We start from the raw sequence: 23679 nt of genomic DNA, 5'->3' as shown, positions 1-23679 counted from the left end.
CTTCAAATTCAGTCAAGCAAGGTTGGGTTTGATCAAATTCAATATGAATCAAGTATGAATTAATTAAGTTCATAAATTTAAGTCAAGTTTGAATTTATCGAGTAAGTGGTATTTTAGGGTTCGGTCAAGTTGGATTCGGGTTATTTCAAGTTTGTTTTATAGTATGATCATGTTGGGGATCATGTCATAAATCAACAAGCTAGTGTTCTTCAATTTTTCCAAGTTCAAGTTATAATTTCATTTTAGGTTCTCGTTGTTTATCTAACTTGCACTAATTATTAAAAAGAGTGAAGGTTGTTCGTGGAAAACAAAACTACTTGAAAGCGGCCCTTAAAAGTAGTTTGAGTCATGTCAAAATAGAACGAGTTAGATGTGAGTTATATGGGTTAAATCAAGTTTTAGATTATCACAACTCGGATGTCAATATGGTTTGCAACCTTGCAGGCTTGCATCACTACTTATTGGTTCAAATTATATGTCTTCTTAATTTTGCTTTGGATTGGGTTTTGTTAAACTTAGAAACAATACGAAACGGGCCTGGGTAACCCGAACAAGGAGGAGGAGAGATTTAGTCTACTTTATAAGCCCAAAGGAGGTTCCATGCTAAAAACAATTGGTGATAATAGGAGTAATTCCTCGTGTAACAATCTATCCTCTTTCTCCAATATGGGACATTCACAAGTAGGTTTTCAATGGGTTTCAACAGATTTAGGTAATCATTTTTGGGGGTTCAATCGAGTCGGGTCAAACTCGATTTTGCTTAGATTCTTTGGTACCAGCTCGAGTCAACTTTTAACAATATCGATTTTACATCATATAATCACAACTACATCAATTTGACATTGTAAGTATAAACCTTAAGAATTGCAGCTACATCATGAAAATCAATATAATACAATTGATCTTGGTCTTCTTTAGGGCACCAATAATCAAATAAATAATGCCGCTTTCCAAGAAGGACGAACTCACATTGCATCTTAATCAAGAATTATGGTAAAGTTGTGTTGGGTTCCTCTGCCTGTATTTTCATATCTTCTAAGTATGATTTTCCATTGAGCTTTCTAGCGAAGAAGTTCTTGAAGTACTGTTCAGATAGTTCCGTTCTATAAGCTGGAGGATTAAGGGGACCAATTATACTCTTTGCTGGTCCTAATTCTGAATCAAGGTTGGAACTGTAAAATGTGGCAACTGATAGCCTCTCCTTTGTCGAGTTCACTATTGCTCTGTGCTCAATACTCCGATATACCCCATTGCTCACAATCTACATGGCAATAAACAAGAGAAAATGCTATTATAATCATGTTAATATTAGGTAAGGGTAGCTTAGTGTTGCCATAAATAGAGAAAGGCAAATATAGACTTCTCGGATATCTTATACTTCCTCCGTTTATGTTTGGTTGCGACGTTTTCTTTGCCATATTATCCAAAACATACCTTTAACCGTTATTCTTAGGTTAAATTATTTTTAATAATTTAATCTTTGCGTGTTCCTCTGAAAATAAGTCAACTTTTTGATCAACCATGAATAAGGGTCTGATCTCCCCATCTTATTTTTAATTCAGTTCAGTTCAATTCAGTTCAGTTCAGATCAGTTCAGTTTAGTTCAGATCAGTTCAGTTCAGATCAATTCAATTCAGCTCTTGACAATACTTTTACTCTCACATATCACTATTCATTTCAGTTCAGTTCAATTCAGTTCAGTTCAGTTCAGTTTAGTTCAATTCAATTCAGTTCAGTTAAATTCAGTTGTTTTATGCCGAAGAGAACAGGTCCTAAGTTAACCTTGTATCTAATTTTGCTATAAATGATTTAAATCACAATGTCATCATCATATTAAAATGTAAAATGTATCATAATTTCAACATCATTAACTCGTTTACAGTAGAAGTAAGTACAAGATAAACTTATTCTAAAAGAAAGATTGACTTGTTTGGGGAAGATCAACAAAAGTCGACTTATTAAAAACAATTTTTTCTTATTATTATTAAATAAAAGTGTGTCTTAATAAAATTCACAAAAAGTTGATATTTTGAAATAAAGTATTAAGATCAATCTAATAAGGTTGGCGATACCTCCAGGATGACTATTAATTTGTAAAAAGTTGTTATGGAATAAAATTTAAACTTTCAAAAACAAATGTTGCAACTAAAACTTACAGAACAAACACAAGCTAGCAAATAGCAATACCTCCATGATGTCTCCAACGTTGACGACAAAAGCATCCTCAAGGGGCTGAATGGACACCCAATTGCCGTCTTTTCGAACTTGGAGGCCGTGTGTGTCATTGAGCTGAAAAAGTATGGTTAGAGCATCTGCATCAGAATGAGGTGTGAACCCTATGGCCTTGTGAGGCTCTGGACATGGAGGGTAGTAGTTCATCCTTATTGATTGGACCCCTTCACTGAATAACTTCACCATTTCCTCCTCCTGTATCCCTAATGCTTTAGCCATTTGGTTTAGGAGAGTTTGAGCTAGATCCTTCACTGCTTCTATGTATGCTTCCATTGTAACCCTGACATGCATATTTAGCAATCTATTAAGCAGGCGTGGGAGAAGTTATGGAAAATTAGAAATTTTAGCCAAAATAAGGGAGGATGATTGGGCAGAACGAATACAGATCTAGTGAAAACTAACCTTAAGCTGAAAACTGAAAACCGGTCTTTTAGTTCATTTTGCAAATTTTTGCTCATTTAAGAAACTTTTACTCATTTTTGGCAAATTTTCGCTCATTAACTTGTGTTAATTTTATGTTTTTTTGCTCAATTTATGTTTTCGCTCATTTTTAGAAACATTTGTTGATCTTACAAATTTTTGCCCACTTGTTTTTTGCTCATTTTCAAAAACTTTTTGCTCATTTTCATAAACTTTTTGCTCATTTTATATGACAGTGTTCAACATAAAAAGTGGTTTTCATGTGATCCTAATGATGCACCCTCATTTGAGTGTGCCATACATCACGCAAGAGACTGATTGTTCCTAGCTATACCTATTGGTGAGACACACTAATGCCACTTACTCTTATAGATAATTCACCCTAATGTAGCAAGTTGCTTTAATAAATTATTAATATGCATTCCATAGCATAACAAACACATAAAAGCAAATGTCACCAATTAAGAAAAGGAGACAGAGATAGAGAGCAACCTGATTTTTTGAGGTAAGTTTTTGAAAAGCTCGGGCTGTCTCAACTTAGGAGGAAGAGTGGTAATGTAAAACATATCAGACCAATCAAGTTTCTGATCTTCTGAAACCACAAAAAGTTGCCCGAACCCTTCATGGTTGTCAGGCTGTTGCCATAGTTTCTTCTTTTCCTCCAACGGAAGCTGGAAAAAATTGATCACTTCTCCCTCGAATGTTTCCAACAATGAAGTGCTAACCCCATGGTTTATTACCTACCAAAGTTGCAATGGTCAACTTAGATTTCTCTTCTTCCTTGTTTTTAATAATTGTTGGTCTTAATCTTAATGATACAACTAACAACAACAATTTATAGAAGAGAAGAGTAAGAAAAAATCTTGAAAGAAAGAAGTTATCACATCTGATCAACTCAAGTAGAATTAGCCATTTCTGCTTTGTCTTCATCACCAAAATAAAGATTCATATATTCTTCAATTATTAATTTTCATTTTCAATTTCCCTAATAACAAAATCATCAATGCCACATCCTTTTCATCCCATCTATTTCTTCTATCTTCTACTTCACATATATAGCTCAATAGGTGGCACTAGCAAGTAGCATGTAACATCATTCCCTTATTACATTTGAATGTATGTTGTTAATTAGCTAATGGCTAAATAGTTAAAATTTAGATAGCTAAATTTAGAAATATGAGTTAGTTTGTGGGTGTATTTTCTTATCTCTTTGATAAAGAGACTCATGCCACTCTCCCCACCTTACATTTAGATATCAAAATTTTCGTTATTTAACCATCTCAACGTTCGCATGACCAGTAGTTATATTTGATTTTTCACAGTTTAAGATGTTACACTTAATAATCGTTTTGTGATTACAAGGATGGGATTCAAAGAATTGTTAATTGCAGACTAAAAACAAAGCCACATTTACAATTGATGAGCTTTCATCCTAAAACCAACTGGTAATAGCAGGAGTAGTCCATTAAACTTATATGTTAGTCATCCTCTCTCTTTCTTCAATGTGGGACAAGCTCACATGTAGGTTAACACTTTAATAGTTGACGAGAGGAGAGGAAAAAGATTGAAAATTTTATGTTCGACAAAGTTGCAGGGGATGATGTTGGATATTAAGTGGCACATATTACGGGAGATGTGTTCTCTTTACCCTTTTTTTCTAAACTTGCATTGGGTAAATTGAACTTAATTGAAAGTTATAGAAACTTATATAAATTTATTGAAGCTTTTTTTTATAAGGTGTTTCAACTTATTTGAACTAGGCTAACTTGTTTGAGTTTCTATTAATTTATTAGATATTATTTGAATCACAAATTCTTGTATGTAACTCTTACACCATAATTTAAAGCATGACAACCCACAAACCATCGTTTCTTTTGCAAAAAGAACTCAAATGACATGAAATAAAAGACATAATGATATGAGATTCATGTAATTATTTGTATAGTCCATGTCATTATTGTTGGAGTATGCATGTTACGTAACAAGTTATGGTGTAATATGTTACACACAAAACACGCTCTATTTGAATTTATTTAACTTAAAATCCATCTTATTTTAAGGACTAAGGTGAAGAAAAGACACCGGACCATAATAGTAGGATAGAAGATTCGAACTCTTACTAGAAGATGAGTGGTTTTGCAAGAGTAACTTCGTTGATTCGAATCACAATCATGAATCTCGAAGATATGATCATAACATATAAGTAATATATAAAGTGGAGTCCAAAAGTCAGTTCGCGACATTTGGTGTTCTCATTAGATGCCATTTATTGCGTTTATCAAATGTCATATAATTTTTTTAAAAAAAAAAAAATTAATAGAGTTACAAAGTAATAAAAATTACATGTATAGAGTTAAGATAAGTAGGATTAGAGATGGGTTCACAACGAAAAACTTATGTATAGTAAATCAATTATAACTTTTAATATATAGTTCGGAAAATTATAAATGTATGTGCCATTGGAAAGCTTTTAAAATAAGATCCTTTATTTATACTCTATCTAAAATTTTATATCAAAGTAATGTATAAAAAGAAATATTGACTATGATAAATAATTAGAACTAAGGGTTTCTACAAACCTATTCATGTTAGAATTAAAATTAGGGCTTTTCTACATTATAACCTTCGTTGTTGTATGTTGGACAAAAATATGTTCAAACAAGGTATGTGAAAATTTCAAAATTCTACATCTATTCCATGAAGAGGACAGGCATTGCACGGGTCCCAAATACTAGTGAATTACTCCATCCGTTTCATTTTAATCTACACACTTATACTATATATTTTTAGTTTTGTATTTGTAAAAATTATAAAAAGTACATATTAATAAAATACATATTATGATGAATCTAACAAGATCCCACATGACTATATTTTCATCCGCTTATAAATCACAAATGATGGTCAAAGTGAAATTTGTAAATAGTGTAAAATGTCAAAGTATGTAGATTAATATGAAACGGAGGGAGTATATGAGGAAGACTGAAAGTTCTTATCTTGTTGATAGGAGTAAAACTACAACTCATGATTGAGATAAGGGTGTTCTAACTTTTCTCATTTACCTAAAGAAAAAATACAACTCACGAACCAAGTATAGATAAGAATTAACGATCGAAAATCTTTTTTCTCAAAGAAAAACAAATGTAGATTTTATTTTTTTTTGGGTCCTTATTGGGAACCCCTTGGTAAGGAGAAGGACCCTACTGGATCAGCGCCTCACTCAAATCAGTTGACGCTTGAGAGTAGGAGATATAGGGGAATCTCTACTCCCAAACACAAGTCGATAGTAGAGTTCGAACTTGTGACTTTGAATTCCCCACCACCTCCACCAAAGAAGCTTAGTAAATATATATATTATTTTCTTGAATGAGAGAAAATTTGAAACCAACAACTCTTATATGGAACAAAGAATATTTTGTTAAATAAAATATTGATGTACATCATATTTTTTTTAGAAAAAAAAGTAAAGAATAATTAACACCAACTAATAAATTTGATTGATACAGTTCAAAAAAAATACCTGGAAAAACCCCCACTCTTTGCAAGCAGAATGAAGTTTGTGTAGTTCGGAATCGATATATTCAGCATGGAGAAGCCTTTGAAGATCAATTACAGGTACCGAAAACGACGATGATTGACTGTTCGGATACTCCAGCTGATCGCCGTTATCTCTCACATACCTTGAAGGGATGCTGACAATAGACTCCTTGGCCAGTTCTTGCACGCTTGGCACTATAAAAGAACTCCCGAAGTTAATCATTTCTGGAGCTTTATCCATCTTCGTCTGCACCTTTAGACCACCCAATAGGTACCGTATTTGCTATAATGCTACTTGCTAGTAAATTATGTATATATAAAGACTGTTTTTCGTCTCTATGAATATTTATTTGCAAATTGCAACTATTATACACCACAATGACGAATACAGCCAAATTTTGTCACGGACTACCGAAATGTTATTTTTATTATATTATGTGCATTGTTTCTCCTAAAGTTGCTCGAAGTAATAAAAAGAAATTGAGTTACTTCATTATATTATGTCCATTTCAACTTTTGTAGTTGGAAAGTACTCCCTCCGTTTCCTAAAAATTTTTCCTCTTTTATTTAAGGGTGTTTCCAAAAGATCTTCCTTCTTTTGCTTTATTTCTTATTTGGCAAAACAAATTTCTCTATTTACCCTCTCATGTCACTATCATATGGTCCACCATTACATTATTAATTCAATTTTACTTCATTTCTCTCTCCTACTTTAACCCCTTTTTATTTGTTTATTTATCTTAACCCCTTTCTCTCTCCTACTTTACTCACACCATGCCCCACACAACTTGATTTTCCTTGGTATCTGTAGGAACAGTAAGTGAGAAGATCTTTAGGAAACGGATGGAGTAATATGAAACTATCATAAGTCATAACAGTAATAATTTCTAAACAATACTTCCTTCCTTATTTAGTTGTACCGTATTAAATCTTGACACTATTTTCGGGATCCACAATTTCATATTGAGTTTTCATATCATCTAATTTGATCATCTTTGGTTATTTTTTCGTACGGAAAATAAAATATAATCATCAAAATGGAATCTTGCTAGATTCATCTCAATATATATTTTACAAATATCAAATTTGTTAATTTACTTATCTATAACTGATATATGAAAGGTATATAAGTTGTGCGTTGGTAAACCTGTAAATGACAAATGGAATGACGACAAACGGAGGAATATTTCTACGCATGGAAGAATATAGTCATACGTGATCTTGTGTTAGCTTCGTCAAGTCAAATAGTTTAATTAATAATATCTGTGTGTTATTTATTTATACATAATTAGATATATTAATGTTCAAATTTGTGCATTAGAAAACGTGCAAAGGCCACTAGGTAGGCCACAACTAAAAACAACGGTTGAAGTATTAGCTTAGATTATAGTATAGTCTGGATTGATATCAAAATTTCATTGTGTTATTAATTTATACATAATTAGATATATTAATATTCAAATTATGCATTAAAAACGTGCAAAAGCCACTAGGCCACAACTAAAAACAACGGATGAAGTATTAGCTTAGATTATATTATGATCTGGATTGATATCAAAATTTCATATTGTGTTCATTGTTTTGACGGAGTAGAAAATCTTATTAGCATATTAATACCATAATATGAAATGAAAGATAAAATTTTAGATATACATATATGTGGATGTGCGGGCACTTGGTAGTGTTATTACCATACGGGAACTTACAACTCAAGCTTATTTAGTGTAGTTGATTGGAGATTCATTTTGTAACCTTAAGGTCACAACTCCCAATCTCCCCTTTCTCGCGTAAAAGCAATCAGAATTCGAACACGCCGCGTTTTACTGGGAAGGATCAAACGATGGGAACGAATCTCTGGAGTTAATCCCAGGTGGGACTAAGGGTCTGTTCTCCCCAACTTATTTTCAGCTCAGTTCAGTTTAGCTCCATTCTTTTATAACCATTTTGTTAAATATTAGTATTATGTTGGTCTAGTTTATTTTACTAATTAATCTTCTTATTATTATCTATTTTTATATCATTATTATGAAGTATTATTATTATTATTTCTATATATTAATTTGTTTATTATAGATTTACTCATTATTATTACTATTATTATTAGGAGGAACATGATTTAGGTCAAAAGCACAAATAAACCCACGTTTGTAACCCATAAACCAATCAAATTGCGTCAAAACGGTTTATGATGCAATTTTGCGCGGTCCGACCCAATCATTATTTTTATTACTAAATATTATTATATTATTAAATATAATTATTAAAATAGTAATATTAATTTACTTCATAGATATATTGTTGTTATTATATAATCATCATTAAGTATTAATATATTAATACAAATAATTTAGAATAATTATTCATTATCATTAATTATCATTAATTATTATTATTATTAAATTATGATTATTAATATTATTTATTTATAACTATCATTTTAAAATATCCAAAATACTATTATTATTATTCATTATTATTACTTATCACTATAATTATTATTTAATATTCATATTATTATTTTTTAAATATTATTTATATATTAATTACATTTAGTTTAATTCAATTCAGTTTAATTCAATTCAATTTAATTCAATTCAGTTTAGTCAGATCAATTCACCTCATTTCAATTCAGTTGTTTTATGCCGAAGAGAACAGGCCCAACTCACGTCGAGTATTATTTGTTTTTTGGTTTTTGATTGGCGAATTTAATTTTCGCCTTCCTATCTACTATACTTACGAATAAGATATTCCTTTTACTTATCCTCATACTTTAAGTATTTGGCTCGCAAATATCCTAGTAGAATCCACCCACCAAGACACACACATACATGGCCTATCAGGTAAAATGATAAGGTAATTAATTTTGTTTTAATTCATTTTTTTATATCATAATGCAAAATTTGAAAAAAAAATAACCTTATAACTTTATAAAAAAAGTTATATTTATGTAGACATATAATTGAGTCGATCTTTCCATTTAGCATACAATAATGAAACATATCGTCGTCTTGATTGTTTCCGTTCAAAGGAAGAGCTTTGACAAGGTAAACCCAAAATTGCTTTAAGAACTTAAAGTCTATTTATTGATTCCGAACGCAATTTTAAATCCCAACTAATTATCCATGATAATTAAATTTATTTTTCTCTCCCATTTTCAAAAAGTTCAATCAATTAATCATGATAATTAATTGAATTTTTAATAAATAAAAATTATTTTTGATAAATTATTTTCTAAAGGATATTATGAAAATTAAATTTTTATTCCTTAAGATAAATGATTTTCAAATTAAAGATATCATTTAATTAAAGATAAAGGAAACCTTTTGGCAAACGAAATCAAGTCATACTTGTGGATGGCTTCGCGCACCCAATGCATGAAATTTTTATTCCTTAAGATAACTGAATTCTAAATCTAAAAGATATTATTTAATTAAAGATAAAATGAACGCTTTGGCAAACGAAATCCAGTCAAATCTATGGATGTGCTTCGTGCGCCCGAATGCGTCAGGCGCTCCCAATGTTGCACCGCGCATCATGTGACGTTGCTCGCAACTATGCGTGTTGCAAATCGTTGATGCGTCAAGCGCAACATGTGTGCGTACCGTGTGTGCTCAAATCTTATCCAATGTCTTCCATTTTCCCTATGAATGGACCTTATGTTCACCCGATTTTGACACAGTTTCCTACAGACTTTTCCTACGCTTCCAACTACGAAAATTACTCCAAATACTCTATGAAACAGTACGAGCACATAATCAAATACATTCAAACTCCATTAATACATTCAATCTCCATTCAAGCTTCAAGATTATTCCTCTAGCGAATCGAGGATCCAGATGATAAAGATATAATTCTTGAGGTTCAATTCCAATTTTAATTCTTATTTTGCTACCAATTTAATTTTCATGATGTAGATCCTTAAAGGAATTAATAGTATATTCTAATCCTCTAATCTTTCTTTTACTTTCTATTTCTATACATTAATATATTCATATGTATGCCTAAGTGTTTGTTGCTTTCATCACTTCATATGTCTATTTATGCTAATTACAAAACCTAAATAAAATGTTATAATGATAAATTCAAATAATTTGGACAACTTGTTAGATTTTCGATAATATTAATTGCATAAATAATATGTCACTAAAAAGTAATGTTTTTATGTGTTTAATGAATTAACGTAGATTTATTTTTAGATTGCATGAATATATTGTGTGGTTATTTATTTGCATAAAACCCAGACATGATTTGTATTAAGTAGAGGCTAATGGTGGAAAACACAAATACACTATATTTCGCTTGATTTTTTTATAATTTTGCAAGCATAACTAAAACATAATTATCCTATTGCATTGAAGTTCTAATTCATCAACTAATGAGATAGAATAAGTAGTCCAACTACAATGAGATAGAATAAGTAGTCCAACTACAATGAGATAGTATTGAGATTGAATTTTCATTTATTACATATATGATTCAGTTCCTTTTTTTCTTAACACAAATCAGCCTTAAATAAGAGTCAAATTAAATTGTCATCCATTATCCGTCATTTTAGTTTTTTTTTCTTTAGAAAAATATCGTCTACAACTATTGTAGATCCCATATCATACAACTAAATTAAATCCTCTCAATCAAAATATTTTAAATGTTATTTTTGTTTTTCGTTAATTCCTAGAAGCATTCAAATGTTTCAAGCATGTACAATGGGTGGGTTGGTCTTAATTGGTTTTTGAGTTTTTTTCTTTCTCTCTCCTTTCCTCCTTCTTACACCTCACAACCCACTAAAACTCCCACCAACTCATCTTTTTTTTTCTCACAATGGTTTAGTTGGTCTTATATTACTTGGTTTTTCTATTTCTCTCTCCTACTTTTACCAAACCCCATAATATTCTCTCTCTTCTTCTACTTGTATTTTTATATAAATAGATGATTTCAATTAATAAAAGCTAATTAGATTACGTTAAATTAATTACGATAAATTAAATTACGTTACAAGCTAATTAGCTTACGTTAAATTAAACTAGAATTTTTTGCACGCGATGCGTGCTTGAATTTTATTGAATTTATTTATGATTTCTAATATTATAATTCTTTAGTTGATTTTTTAATTAAGTACAGTACTTCATAAATTGTAAAGAAAGTGGACACTTTGATTTTAAGTCAATTTTTTCATAGGTTGTAGTTTGTAAGTGAATTTTTAAGTTTTTATAAAGTTTCCTCGCTTTAGTGATGTGCATAAAGTAAATTATGCAATTTTATGATTTTAGTTGACTTGTGAGTGATTGTTATAATTATATTTTTGGTATTTTGTTTGAAGTGCCCTTTGATTTGTAAGTGAATTTGTAATTTAGAATGGGAAGGGGGTAACATAGTTTTTTCATTCGGGGACACTATAGCTCCCCCACTCCCTTATATTATAGAGATACGTTGTACTTTAATTCTTGAATGATATTTTACATAAACCTTTTACCTTGATAACTAATCGCTATTATATAATAGAAAAAGATAGGTCCAAATTTATGTAAAAGTTTCATTATATATAGGAAACACTATAAAAAAGTAAATAATTTTTTTTCTTGTCTAACTTTTAAATTCTGATTTCACTACAAATACACCTCTATTTTTTATCATGACCCACCATTAATTGTGAATGGTTCTTGAGAATAGTGATTTGTAAGTAAATTTTTGTAAATGTTTTTGTATGTATTGACGTTCTAGGTTATTAGTTTTAGTTTGTACATTAATTTAAGTTTTAATAAAGTTTCCTGATTATTTGAGTGACTTGCGTGATTTTTATAACGTGATTATGTCAATTGTATGAGTGATTTGTAAAGTTTCTTCTTTTGAATGATTTGTGAGTGTGTGTTGTAAATTAATTTTCGGTAGTTTTCTTTGAGTGTCGATTTTGATTTTGACATTCCTTTTGTAATTTAGAAAGGGAAGGGAGGTAAAATAGGCATTTCAAAAGAGGACACCATTGCTCTCCCCTTCCCTTATATAATAGAGATTAGCTAATTAGCTTACGTTAAATTAAATTACGTTAACTTGACATTATAAATTAAAAAACGGAACACAATACATAAGATAGATAATTTAAAAAACATACATACATGAAAATTTAGTGAGATGTGAATTTTGTGGGTGGTTTGGATTAGTTTGGCAGTAATTAGGATTATTTGAATCCATAATATTGGCTTAGTATAAATAATATTGGTAGGAGAGAGTAATTAGAAAATCAGGCTGGGAAGAAGTTTGGTAAAATATATGAAATTTGGACTCAATTTATAGATAAAAATATTTTATATGCGTTATTGTAATTTTTTTTTAAAAAAATAATAAGCTGATGTTTTTTATTATTACAAAATTTAGAACGTTGCAAATTAAAGGGAAGAGTGTTGTACACAAAAATGTCAAGTGGCGCGCTACCATTGGAGAGTCATTGGAGACGTGCACTCCATTTGAGGTGTTGCTAGTCTGGAAATCAAGACCAACCAACTCAAAAGGCCAATTGCCCCAATAACAAAACTAAGTAAAGCTAGCTTTACTTTTTGCTAGACCAACCTAAAACCAAACCATTGTACATGAGAAGGTTGTACAAGTGGTTTTTGAAGCCTTAACATTGAGACTTAGAAAAGCCCACACCTCCTCAACGAAGTCCATAAGTCGGCTCACTTGTGGATTTGACATCATCCAACTCCCAAAAATCGCATTTCCATTCGAATTTCGGAGATCGATTTTACGAAGAGAGAGAGAAACTGAGAAATCAATGGCAATAGAGGAGACTGAGAAATCAATGGCGACGACAACTGAGTTAGACGAAAAGAAGGTAGGAGGAGGAAGAGAGAGAGAGAAAGACGAAGATTTGGAAGAAGGAGAGATTCTTGACGATGGAACTGAAGACACCATTGAAAAACCTAGCAAATCAATTGCTACAAGTCATCCTCTCGAAAATGCTTGGACTTTTTGGTTTGATAATCCTCTTACCAAAACCAAACAAGCCCCTTGGGGTGACTCTATTCGCCCCATCTACACCTTCTCCACTGTTGAAGAATTCTGGGGGTTCAATTTCTCTCTTTCTCTCTTTTTACTTTCTTTGTGATTTTTACTGGTTTCGTATTGTTGATATTCGTCAAATTTGGTTTGTTTTTTGTTCCTTTTTTGTGATGCGCGCAATTCTGTTAGGGTTTAGTTTTATTATGGTTCATTTGAGTTCTTTGATTGGCATAATATATTGTTAATTAATGAATTGAATGATATCTATGGTTGCAATGAACCACTCGATATCTTTTGGCGTTTGAGAAGGTTTTCTTGTTGAATTTTGTGGTTCTCTTTTTAATGTTAATGAAAGATAGTGATCACGGGAGGTATAGGCGATTTCTAACTTCATAAATTGGCGCATTTTGTTTTTGGAAAATTAGGTAAAGTCAATATCTTAGTTGTTACTTAGTTAGATTAGCTACGAGTTATTTAACGACTTGCAACAAGTAGCGTCCTATGGGAAATAATTCATTGGTTTTCGGCTTGTTTAGGAGTATTAAATGTCTGGTATTAATGGCACTGGTTTTAGGATTTCAGTAAATTAGGGGAAGATAAAGTATGGAGGAGAATAGTGTTACTTTTACAAAGTGGTTTCTATATTAGGACGCGAGGAAATATCCTAGGAATTCATTTTTGGAACGCAGCATATGTATTGATGTTGAGGTGTCTGAGATTTAGATTGTATTGGAATGTGAAATAAGATAAGGTACGCACAATTTGGAAGTTCGTTCATATTATTGGATTCCATGGTCTCCTTCTTGTTGCTAATCCACTGAAATCAACGATTGGATATTTTCGGGTGGGATAATATGGAATGCATTGATATATGTGTCACATAGCTTTTTTCTTGGTGTGTATACATGTATAACTTTTCAATCCTGTAACCAATGCTAGACCATAGAACTTTGTTTGTTGTATGTCTTTCTTGCTATCTTAGATTGACATCATCAGTAATGTAGCTGTCCTCTTTATATCCTTGAAATGTTTTTTTAAGAAAGATATCCATACAAGTTGAACATACCTTTTAATTATTGTAGAAGGACTCCTAGATGATTCATATATTTCTGTTCTTTTGATTTCAGAGTTGACTTTGTCTGTGATATAGTTAGTATTTATCATATGGTAGGGCATGGGCATGTTTGTGCAGGAGTGGTTCGACTCCTCCTCTCCTACCCCCACCTCTACCGCCTAGTGTCTGAACTTTTGCGTCCCCACCCCCTCCCTCTCTCCCATCCCCTCTTCAAATGCATGTCTCCATGTGTATATGTTCTCTTTGTACTGGAGAGGCTGGGGGTGGTTCAGACCAGAGTTTTTCGTGTCCTTTGGGAGGATGCGCTGCAAAACAGTACTATACTCATCTGCAAGCTAGGACCTCCAATTAGACACAACTAAGAGGAAGGATAAATTGTAAAAAGAAAGAACACGATTTTCTAAAACTTTATAGTTTTTGAAAACTGCTCTACTTCTCCCTACCTCTTTCTGTGCCTTGACTAGAAATATAAGCTTTCTAGGATTATTTGTGTTGCAGGAATTCTTGTATTCAGGATTGTAGATTCTTGTATTTATTGACTAGATTTTTTATGTTTTCTCTCACTACTTGTTGTCATTGTTATTGCATGTTGTAGCTTATGAACTTGAACTATCAATCATAATGCTGCTATGATTTGCCATTTCAGCCTTTACAACAACATACATCATCCTAGCAAGTTGGCTGTAGGAGCAGATTTTCATTGTTTTAAGAAGAAAATTGAGCCAAAGTGGGAGGATCCAATCTGTGCTAATGGAGGCAAGTGGACTGTTACCTACCAAAAAGGAAAATCTGATACAAGCTGGCTTTATACGGTATGCTTCATTGCTTTGAGATCTTGCTATGAGTTAATATGCAATGTGTACAATTCATTTCTGACTTGGTGAGTAATTTCTAGCTTTTGGCAATGATTGGGGAGCAATTTGATCATGGAGATGAGATCTGTGGAGCCGTTGTCAATGTGAGGGCTAGGCAGGAAAAAATAGCTATGTGGACTAAGAATGCTGCAAATGAATCTGCTCAGGTTTGTCTATTGCTGTACATATGGATAATCCTGATACTGCTCATTCTTGTGTGTTGTGTCATAGCAATATATGGGGTTGTCTTAAATGTTTGGTCTGCAGTTATTGAGGTAAATGTCCTTTGACCATGCTGCAATTTTGCTGATAATGATGTGAGGGTCGGAATGGCGTCATAAACAATGCTTTTCAGCAAGTTGTAATTCTTGTTGTTCATCTCTTAGCTTATCATATGTATTCTTTAACCCAAACTGCTGTTTGCTGTGTTTGGGTTGCCTTTGAATGTTTTGTGTGAAGCCTCCTATTGAACTCTCCGCCTAACCTCTTCCTGCAATTTACTTTCCACTTTCACTTTCTAAATGAATGTTCCTATGATGTATATGAGACGAATCTCCATATGATAAGCATAAAGATGACCTTTCTTGTTTCTTCCTCCGTTTTCATTTAGTTGCAATAACGGAATTTTTTGTCTCGCAAATAATACCCTTTTGTTGCAACTATCTGAAAATGGAGGAAGTATATAAATAACTTACCTCAAGTTTCCTTCTCTCTTCTTTGTCTCCTCTGCATACCTTTGAGGAAGTACAATTACATAACAGTTGTTCGATAATCTCATCTACTAACACCCCAGTAGACCAAAATGGAGACCATTTTTCTATTATCTTTAAAATGCCCTAATAGTTTCCCTCTTAAATGACCTAACAACCCCTGATTTTGAACTGGTAGTCCAATAATGATCTTCCACAGGATGTTTAGCATTTCTGGATATATCATGTTCACAGCTGAAATCAGCCTTGAGAGATTATGATTATATATTTTCCTCATTACTTCTGGTTAGTTTCTGATCCGATGCTATGGTGCTGTGCTTACATGATGGATTATAATTCTAAGAATTAATCTTTATTATCCAAATTTAATATGGATAATAATAAACAAAATTGTAAGCCGTAACTGAAAATTTGTTTTACATTTACTTAATAGCAACTTTATATCATGTGTCGTCATGCAATGCTGATGTTTTGATTCTTTGTTCCCTGAATCCTTATGTTTTCTGTTTTATTGCAGCTGAGCATTGGAAAACAGTGGAAGAAGTTTCTTGATTACAATGAGAATATCGGTTTCATTTTTCATGTAAGCTGCAAATCTTTATTTGTATATTTCTTAAAATCACTTGTAAATTTCGTGCTGAAATAACACTATCTGTATACTTTCAGGATGACGCAAAGAAGCACGACAGGAATGCCAAGAATCGCTACAATTGTTGAGTTGTATAGTGCTGTAATTTCTGGAGGACTGGTGATTGTAGCTTGGAGCTAAAGCGGAAACAGATGCTAGTATTTTGTTTTGATGTAGTGCTGTCACTGAAAGTTGTCTTTCTATGCAAATGAATATCTTTACTGCTCTCTCGAGCGTTTTAATACACCAATACAAGCTTGTTATTCTTGAAAGCCCCTTGGCTTTCATGAAAGTAACTCCAAAATTTGATGAAGAAAATTAAAAGCAGTTTCTAACATGTCTTGCCTAACCATGAAACCTGATTTCTCGATGCTTTAAGAGTCTGGCAGCGCGGATTAGCATCAGTAATCGAAGAAAATCTTAGCAAGCTTAGCATAAGAAGACGAACTGATTAATATCACTTCTTGGACATGTTTAGTTGGCGCTTTCCCACATGTTTAGTTGGCGCTTTCCTCCAAAATCTGATGTTAATCCGACGATCCAAGTGCACAATCCCTTGACATTTTGCGAATAATTACAATCCAATAATTATGATATATTCATATCTTTGGATGCAGGCAGCAATGCATCCTTCCTTCCCCCAATATCCCACGAAGCCATTTTTACTAGGGGAGATTGATACATTTACCGTACAATAATTTGCCACTAGTTACTCTATGTACCTCTTAAAAAAAAATCGCCACTTAAAAAAATATAGATTATTATTTAAATCGTTGAACTGGATCATCATATATCAATATATCATTGATGGTTATCTTTAGCAAGTCGCGTACTCTCAATGTCATATCTATACTAATATATTAAAAGGCGTGCGTAAACGAGGAACGGTGCCACGTGGTGCTCTCCCTAGGGAGTTTGAGTTCATGTAATCCATGTACAATAAAAAAACTAGAAATTGCATAGTATAGGTTTTGATCCCATGACCTCAAGTTCATGTACTAAAGTTTTAACCACTAGACCAAGTTGTATTTAGTGTTATCATATTAAAGTACAATATTAATAAATGAAAAATTTTTCTTACCCGGGGCATAGCCCGGACCTAATAAGATGATGCAATCCTTAGATACCAGCTATCGATACTTGATAGCTTTTTGGTCATTTTTCTATCCATCTTGTCTTCTCAAAAATGCCTCTTACCAAAAATATCTATAACCCTCTTATGAAGTATGGTCAACTCGACAACCGCAAGAGTTAGAAAAAAGCTGGAAAAGATGTTCATTTTTGCACAAAGTCCAGACAAGTTACGAGCTACCTGTGTTGGTTGTGTTAGCAAAAGGAGCTTCGAAAGAGGTCACAATTAGTCTTGTAAGAGATCGTCTAATTTAAAATTTTAAATTAGACAATGGTTCAACCTTAATATTGACAATAAAACAGACCACATTTTTTAATATAGTGACTAGTTTGATATATTTTATAACCGGTTTAATCTATTCAATTCTCATATCCTTTAATCTATTAGTGGCTACTTAAATCCATTCGGTTATAATGTCAGATTATTTTTTAAAATTGTTTGTTCTACTTGAGATTCACATGGGAATCAAGGAAGGAGAATCGAAGGGACGACTCTGTTGGTAAGAGATGTCTAAGGATTATTTTGGTTAGAATGAGCTTGTTAGGATAATATAGACTTAGATTTGCCTAATTATGTAATAAGATTAGGCCCCTATTTTAAAATTTTATAAAGTCAAAATGACAAATTAATATTCTCCCTATTTTTAAATACATACGCCTTCTTGACTTTTGCATTATCTACAAATCTAGACCAATTTTTATACTCCCTCCGTCCCATAATATAATGCTTGCATTCATTTTTGTGTGTCCCAAAATGTTGCGCCTATTTCTTTTTTATCAATTTGTTTGGACTAAATTATCCTTCATTTCTACATAACTTTTCAAAATACCCCTACCTTTTTAAAAATATGTGTCCCTATTTATTGTTTTACACCATCTCAATAAACATTTATTGCTCTTTCATTTTATTTTAAAGGAAAAAGAAGAAAAAACTAGTTTCAAGACAAAAATACCCAATAAATATTTACTTAAATATATGTTTTTGTGAAATCCTAAAACTCATTCCATTTTCCCTAATTCTTGTGAAAAGTGAAAAACGAGCACTATATTATAGAACAGACAGAGTAGATATATAAAAGGATTTTTTGATGCGAATAATCCCATTTTTGAGCAATTTTTACAAAACAGTTCCACCTTTCATAAATTTGGGAATAATCCCACCTTTAAGATGTATCTTCTCAAAATGGACCATTATTTGTTGGTAACTTGCAAATATAGGTTTTCTCTTTTCTCCCTCCTTTACTTCTCCTCCACAACTACCACCACCTAGCCACCCCACCACTGCTTTCCCCACCCCCACTCCCACCCCCATCCCCACAACAAACCCTATTCCCCCCACCCCCTACCAGCCCCACCACCCTACCCCTGCAGCCCCGACCTTGCAGCCCCACCCCATCCCAGCCCTCACCCCCCACCCCCTCCGCCACAAACTGCCTCTCCCCGCAAAACCTTCTCCAACGCAAACCCCGTGAACCCCTCAACCCTCGCGCTTTCTCGGCGAAACCCTCCTGTGCGCTTCCACGACAAACCCCCACCCCTGCTTCTTCCTCTTTCCCCCTACTTTGAAAATTCAGTAAACAAATTCATTATAGGGAGGGGTGACAGGGACATGGAAGAAGGGGGTGGCCAAAGACTAGGATTGGGGTGGGTGGTGGTTGCCTGCCTGTGGGGGGTGGGGTGGGGGTCTGCTGTGAGTGAGGATAGGAGGGTTTTTTTTTTAAAAAAAAAACATAAAAGGTAAGTCCTCACTTTCGAACCGGTGACTAGTAAAAAGTCCATTTTTACAAATGTCCCACAAGGGTGGGATCATTCCCAAATTTATGAAAGGTGAGACTATTTTGGAAGGATCGCTCAAAGGTAAGATTATTCCCATCAAAAAATCCTATATAATAACCAATGCTAGCAGATATAAAATAATATTGAATTTGTCTCAATATATAATATTAAAATATCATTTTATAAACTTTTTACTACTAGATAATTAGATATATATTAACGATCAAAATTGCACAAAGGTACAAGTCACAATAATGAATAAAACCATTTACTACAAAACGGATGAAGCAGAAGAAAGACGAGAGACTCCAAATGAAATGCACGTCTGCAGCACCCAAAATATATTATGTACTACACTTAACTTCTAGTGAACCATTGCTATTTGCTTCAACCTATGCTCATTTACAAAAAATTATGCATTTACATGCTGCTTCCTAATCATATATATATATATATATATACATAATTTCCTCAAAAAAATCATATATAAGTAAGTTATATAATCACTAGAGCTGGAAAAGAGTACAGCAAAAAATTAGAACCCCCGACAGCTCCGGACTTGTTTAACACAAACTAAGCAGAGCAGCGATAGGAAAGGGTCACCTTCGGTTCCCTTTACAACAACCCTCAAAGCCAGAAAGTCAACTAGTCAGTGATTTTGTCCACAAAATGATAACTCAAACAATAAGCTCCCCTTCTTCCCAATCTCCTTCCTCTTGGAAGGCGTAGTCATCGTCATCACCCACCCTGTATTCTTCCTTGATATATAAACCCAGTCGCTCTAATGGACTACTAAGCTTATCACTGTCTATGTGACTCCACATAGTAGCACGCGACCTGCGATCATGGTACATGACTGCCAAGGAGCTCCCAATGATATCCTCCATGTCTTTCAGGACTTGCAAATTATCAACAAGATCGACTGATTGTTCCATCTGTATAGGAGTAAATGAAGGGTTAAGAAAGAATGTAAAACCTCTCACAACCTCCAAAAATTCATAATTTCTGAAAGTTATGAAAGTTCTATTGACCTTTTCAAGGGCCAGTCGAGCTGCCTCTCTCTCTTGTTGCCGTTGCTTTCTGAGTTCAGCTTCTGCTCTTGATCGCTTGGCAGACTGGACAGCTCTAAGTTGTGCCTCAATTCTAGCTTTCTCTACACAATGAATAGTAGGTTCAGTTACAGTTCATGGCCAAATCACAATTGACAGTCGGATTTATGCAGTTACACCACAAAAAAAAAAATGTGAGCATATTTACCTTGATGCTGCTTTTTCTGCAGTCTCTCCTTCTCTTGTTGCCTGATTGCCGCATCAGCTCCACTATCCTAAATGTTCAGAGAGTACATGTAAGTAAACTTGAAAATTGAGCATAATTTTGAACTAGTGCATAAATATAACTTAATAACAAAACCAACTAAAGGAACAATTAGAGCTTCTGATTTGACAATTACCGGTTCCAACAATTTATGATGTTGCGCCTTCAGTATGGTTTCAGCAAACCGACTAATCATTTTTGCAGCATGCAAGGCCTTCGATGGAGAAAGTTCAGCATCTAATACAATTTCAGAACCTAAAACAGAATATAAGGTAATATTGAGTCTGTTGACAAACAAAGACTTAACTTGCAAGCACATTCCAATATTTTTAAAAACTGACCTTTGACAGAAGCACCAAAAGAACCAGCTGCAGCAGCAGCACAAGCACTAGCTATGTCATGTTCTTCATTTACAGAACTCAAAGTTCCTGCAGATTAATTCCCAAATCCCAGCTTATGTCAATAGGGAAATCTCATTTACAATATGATGATAGACTTCTGATGGTAACATTGAGAGAAATAACACACCATCACCATCACCATCTCGATCATATTTAGCCCTTTGCAAAGTTGAAGTACTTTTAACCTGCCCACTCATAAGAATTAACTTCCATCACCAATACTGCTGATATATACACAGAAGACAAATACCAATAAAATTGTCAAATCACAAAGGATAATAAGGGAAGCTCACCTTTACAGCACTGAAATCATCATTCGCAACCTTCTTTCTAGGAGCATTCTCACATTTCACCTTTGCCGATATTCGAGGGGCACTTTCCTTATGTATTTGAGATATATGCCCTTCATACAACAAATAACAAATGTAAATACTCTCAACATTATTTTTTGGAATTCCCTCACTATGCCTGCAAGAAAGTAATATAATATCCTTACCAATAAAATCTGAATTAGATTTTGATGATAACGACTCTTTAGGCTTGCCATCCTGGGAGAAAGAAGAGCTTTCAGTAATCACCATCCATCAAATATATCACAACATATCAAAGAGAAATGCATTTACAAAAGAATAGAACTTACTTTTACAGCTCTCTGATCATTCTGGATACCTTGAGTTGAGAGTTTCTTCAAGTCTTCAGAGCGATTCTCTTTTTGCGACATTGCTTTCCCAGGCAACCGATCCAAGCCAGATGAAATGCTTAAGAGACAATTGCCTTTCACATCATATACCTTGCTACGACTAGTGGCATAACCACTTGGGTTCATATCACTGTACTCCCTATCCATTTTTGTTTTGACAGGCTTCCAAAGACTATCGAACAGCCTGCTGAGTTCCTTTGCATCTTGATGAACCCAATTGTGAGGAGGATTGTATAACATCGCATTAGAAAAAGTTAGTCTCACATCATCCTCAAACTCTGCAGTGTCGATGTAAGTCTTCTGCATCAATTTCTCTTTAATGGTCCCAAGGTCCATAGGGTTTTTTATTATGTCAAAATAGTCATAAATGCCCCAGACATCAGGTACTACAGGGGTAAGGAACGGGACACTCAGCCTATGCTTCATAAGCTTTTGAAGTATGCTCTGACAATTTGATGTTGCAAAGCGATCCATCTTCAAACTCTTTCTTTCTTGACTATCTAACACCTCGTCAGTTTTACGCTTACATCCGACAATAGAGTTAGGCACTTGTTTTGATAATTGACATGCTCCAATAACATCTTTAGTTGTTCCTGATGTCAATTTGAGCTTCTTCCCGCTAACAACTGCGTTACAACTGTGATTCCTTAATGATGGCTTCTTAAAACATTTGGCTTCTGACAATCGCGAGACATCACAAGTTCCATCTACAGGCTTCTTTGCAAGAATTTTTACCCTTAATCTTTTGCTTGGCACAACTCCAGGAACAGTTTTTGTTACTTCAGATATCATCCCCATCATTACCGTCTTCACATAGCAAAAAATTTACACGGGAAGTAAGATAAAACAATATTAGGACATAATACGAATAATCTAATTAATGCTAAAAGAAACCAATTGTCAGATTATTTACAAGTATACAGTAAAGTGATACCAGACCAACATAATGATGCTTTATCAATCATTTAAAATATCCAAAAAAATCTGGAATTTCTGGAAAAAAAAGTTTATATTAAATTGACTATTTGCTCCCGAAAAAGATTTAACAGTATCTGTTTTGATCCCAAATTAAATATTTAGCTGAAACCACCCCTAAATTACCATGCGCCACCAAATAACAAAAACATTGACTAAAATTAATTATCAAAAAACCCCAATTTTGAGGACTACGAATCCAACAAAAGTCTTTATCTTTTTTGGTATTAAACTTCAGAAGCCCTTGAAATCTTTGATACCGCTTACCAGTTCTTTTAAGCCCTTGAAATCTTAATCAAATATTTAATGGTAAACTACAAACTTATAACTTACAATATATAATATATAGAAAAATTGATCCTAAACAAACCTTCAAGTCTTTGGAATCGTCGAAAAATTCTTCAATTTCTTTACTCGAAAGTCGAAAAGTAACTTGAATTGACGCTGGAAGTCGAACTTTTCAGATAGAGAAGAAAACTGGAACGAGATAAAAAAAATCTTATGTAAATATGTAGAAAGAGAGAGAATTTCTTTTATAATCACAGTAAAATCTACGGAATTTCGGATTTGGAATTTGAAGAGTTAGGGGTAACTTACAAACTTTCTGTGTTTTTCCTTAAACCCTAGCCCCTCTTCCACACTAAATTTCGGATTTGGATTTGGATTTGGATTTGGTAGCTTAGTTTTTACTTTTTAATTTAGGACTAGTTTTTGAGGCGCACGGGTTATGTTTCTTTTTTAACGTGGTAGAAAATTATATATTCAAAATAAATTTCAAATGTTATTAGATTGATAATTAGCTTTTTTTTTTTTTTTTTTTGAAAGAAAGAAAAGGGATTTCATTAATATTTCGCCAAACGGCACTTACAAGTCATTTCTGAAAAACATAAAATTCTAATAGAAATACATATCACCCTAGAAATGTAAACATCG

At 33.2% G+C, this 23679-nt stretch overlaps 3 protein-coding genes across 4 annotated transcripts; 1 reads left to right on the top strand and 2 right to left on the bottom strand.

The window, feature by feature from the left end:
* Window positions 1–785: 785 nt before the first annotated feature.
* Window positions 786–6537, bottom strand: LOC104882919 (protein SRG1). The gene is made up of 4 exons (XM_010667336.4): window positions 6173–6537; window positions 3145–3392; window positions 2188–2512; window positions 786–1261 (listed from the first exon to the last, which is right to left on the bottom strand). The coding sequence occupies exons 1-4, from the start codon at window positions 6428–6430 to the stop codon at window positions 989–991; spliced, it is 1104 nt and encodes a 367-aa protein (XP_010665638.1). The 5' UTR covers window positions 6431–6537; the 3' UTR covers window positions 786–988.
* Window positions 6538–12825: 6288 nt separating this feature from the next.
* LOC104882920 (eukaryotic translation initiation factor 4E-1) lies at window positions 12826–16786 on the top strand. The gene is made up of 5 exons (XM_010667338.3): window positions 12826–13248; window positions 14904–15069; window positions 15153–15278; window positions 16339–16404; window positions 16488–16786. Exons 1-5 carry the CDS (start codon window positions 12956–12958, stop codon window positions 16536–16538), a joined length of 702 nt encoding a protein of 233 aa, XP_010665640.1. The 5' UTR covers window positions 12826–12955; the 3' UTR covers window positions 16539–16786.
* Window positions 16787–19663: 2877 nt separating this feature from the next.
* Window positions 19664–23479, bottom strand: LOC104882921 (transcription factor GTE12). 2 transcript variants are annotated; one of them, XM_019247229.3, is made up of 11 exons: window positions 23344–23479; window positions 23117–23223; window positions 21712–22578; window positions 21568–21619; window positions 21365–21474; window positions 21199–21256; window positions 21012–21098; window positions 20807–20925; window positions 20614–20680; window positions 20388–20509; window positions 19664–20291 (listed from the first exon to the last, which is right to left on the bottom strand). In XM_019247229.3, exons 3-11 carry the CDS (start codon window positions 22570–22572, stop codon window positions 20034–20036), a joined length of 1734 nt encoding a protein of 577 aa, XP_019102774.1. In that variant the 5' UTR covers window positions 22573–22578; window positions 23117–23223; window positions 23344–23479; the 3' UTR covers window positions 19664–20033. The 2 variants fall into 2 exon arrangements, with proteins under 2 accessions (XP_019102774.1, XP_010665641.1); XM_010667339.4 differs by having other exon boundaries at window positions 23117–23465.
* Window positions 23480–23679: the final 200 nt, after the last annotated feature.

Source organism: Beta vulgaris, chromosome 8 (genome assembly GCF_026745355.1).
Source record: "Beta vulgaris subsp. vulgaris cultivar EL10 chromosome 8, EL10.2, whole genome shotgun sequence".
Taxonomy (NCBI): domain Eukaryota; kingdom Viridiplantae; phylum Streptophyta; class Magnoliopsida; order Caryophyllales; family Amaranthaceae; genus Beta; species Beta vulgaris.
Note: the sequence above shows the minus strand (reverse complement) of the source record. Positions and strands in the feature narration are given on the sequence as shown.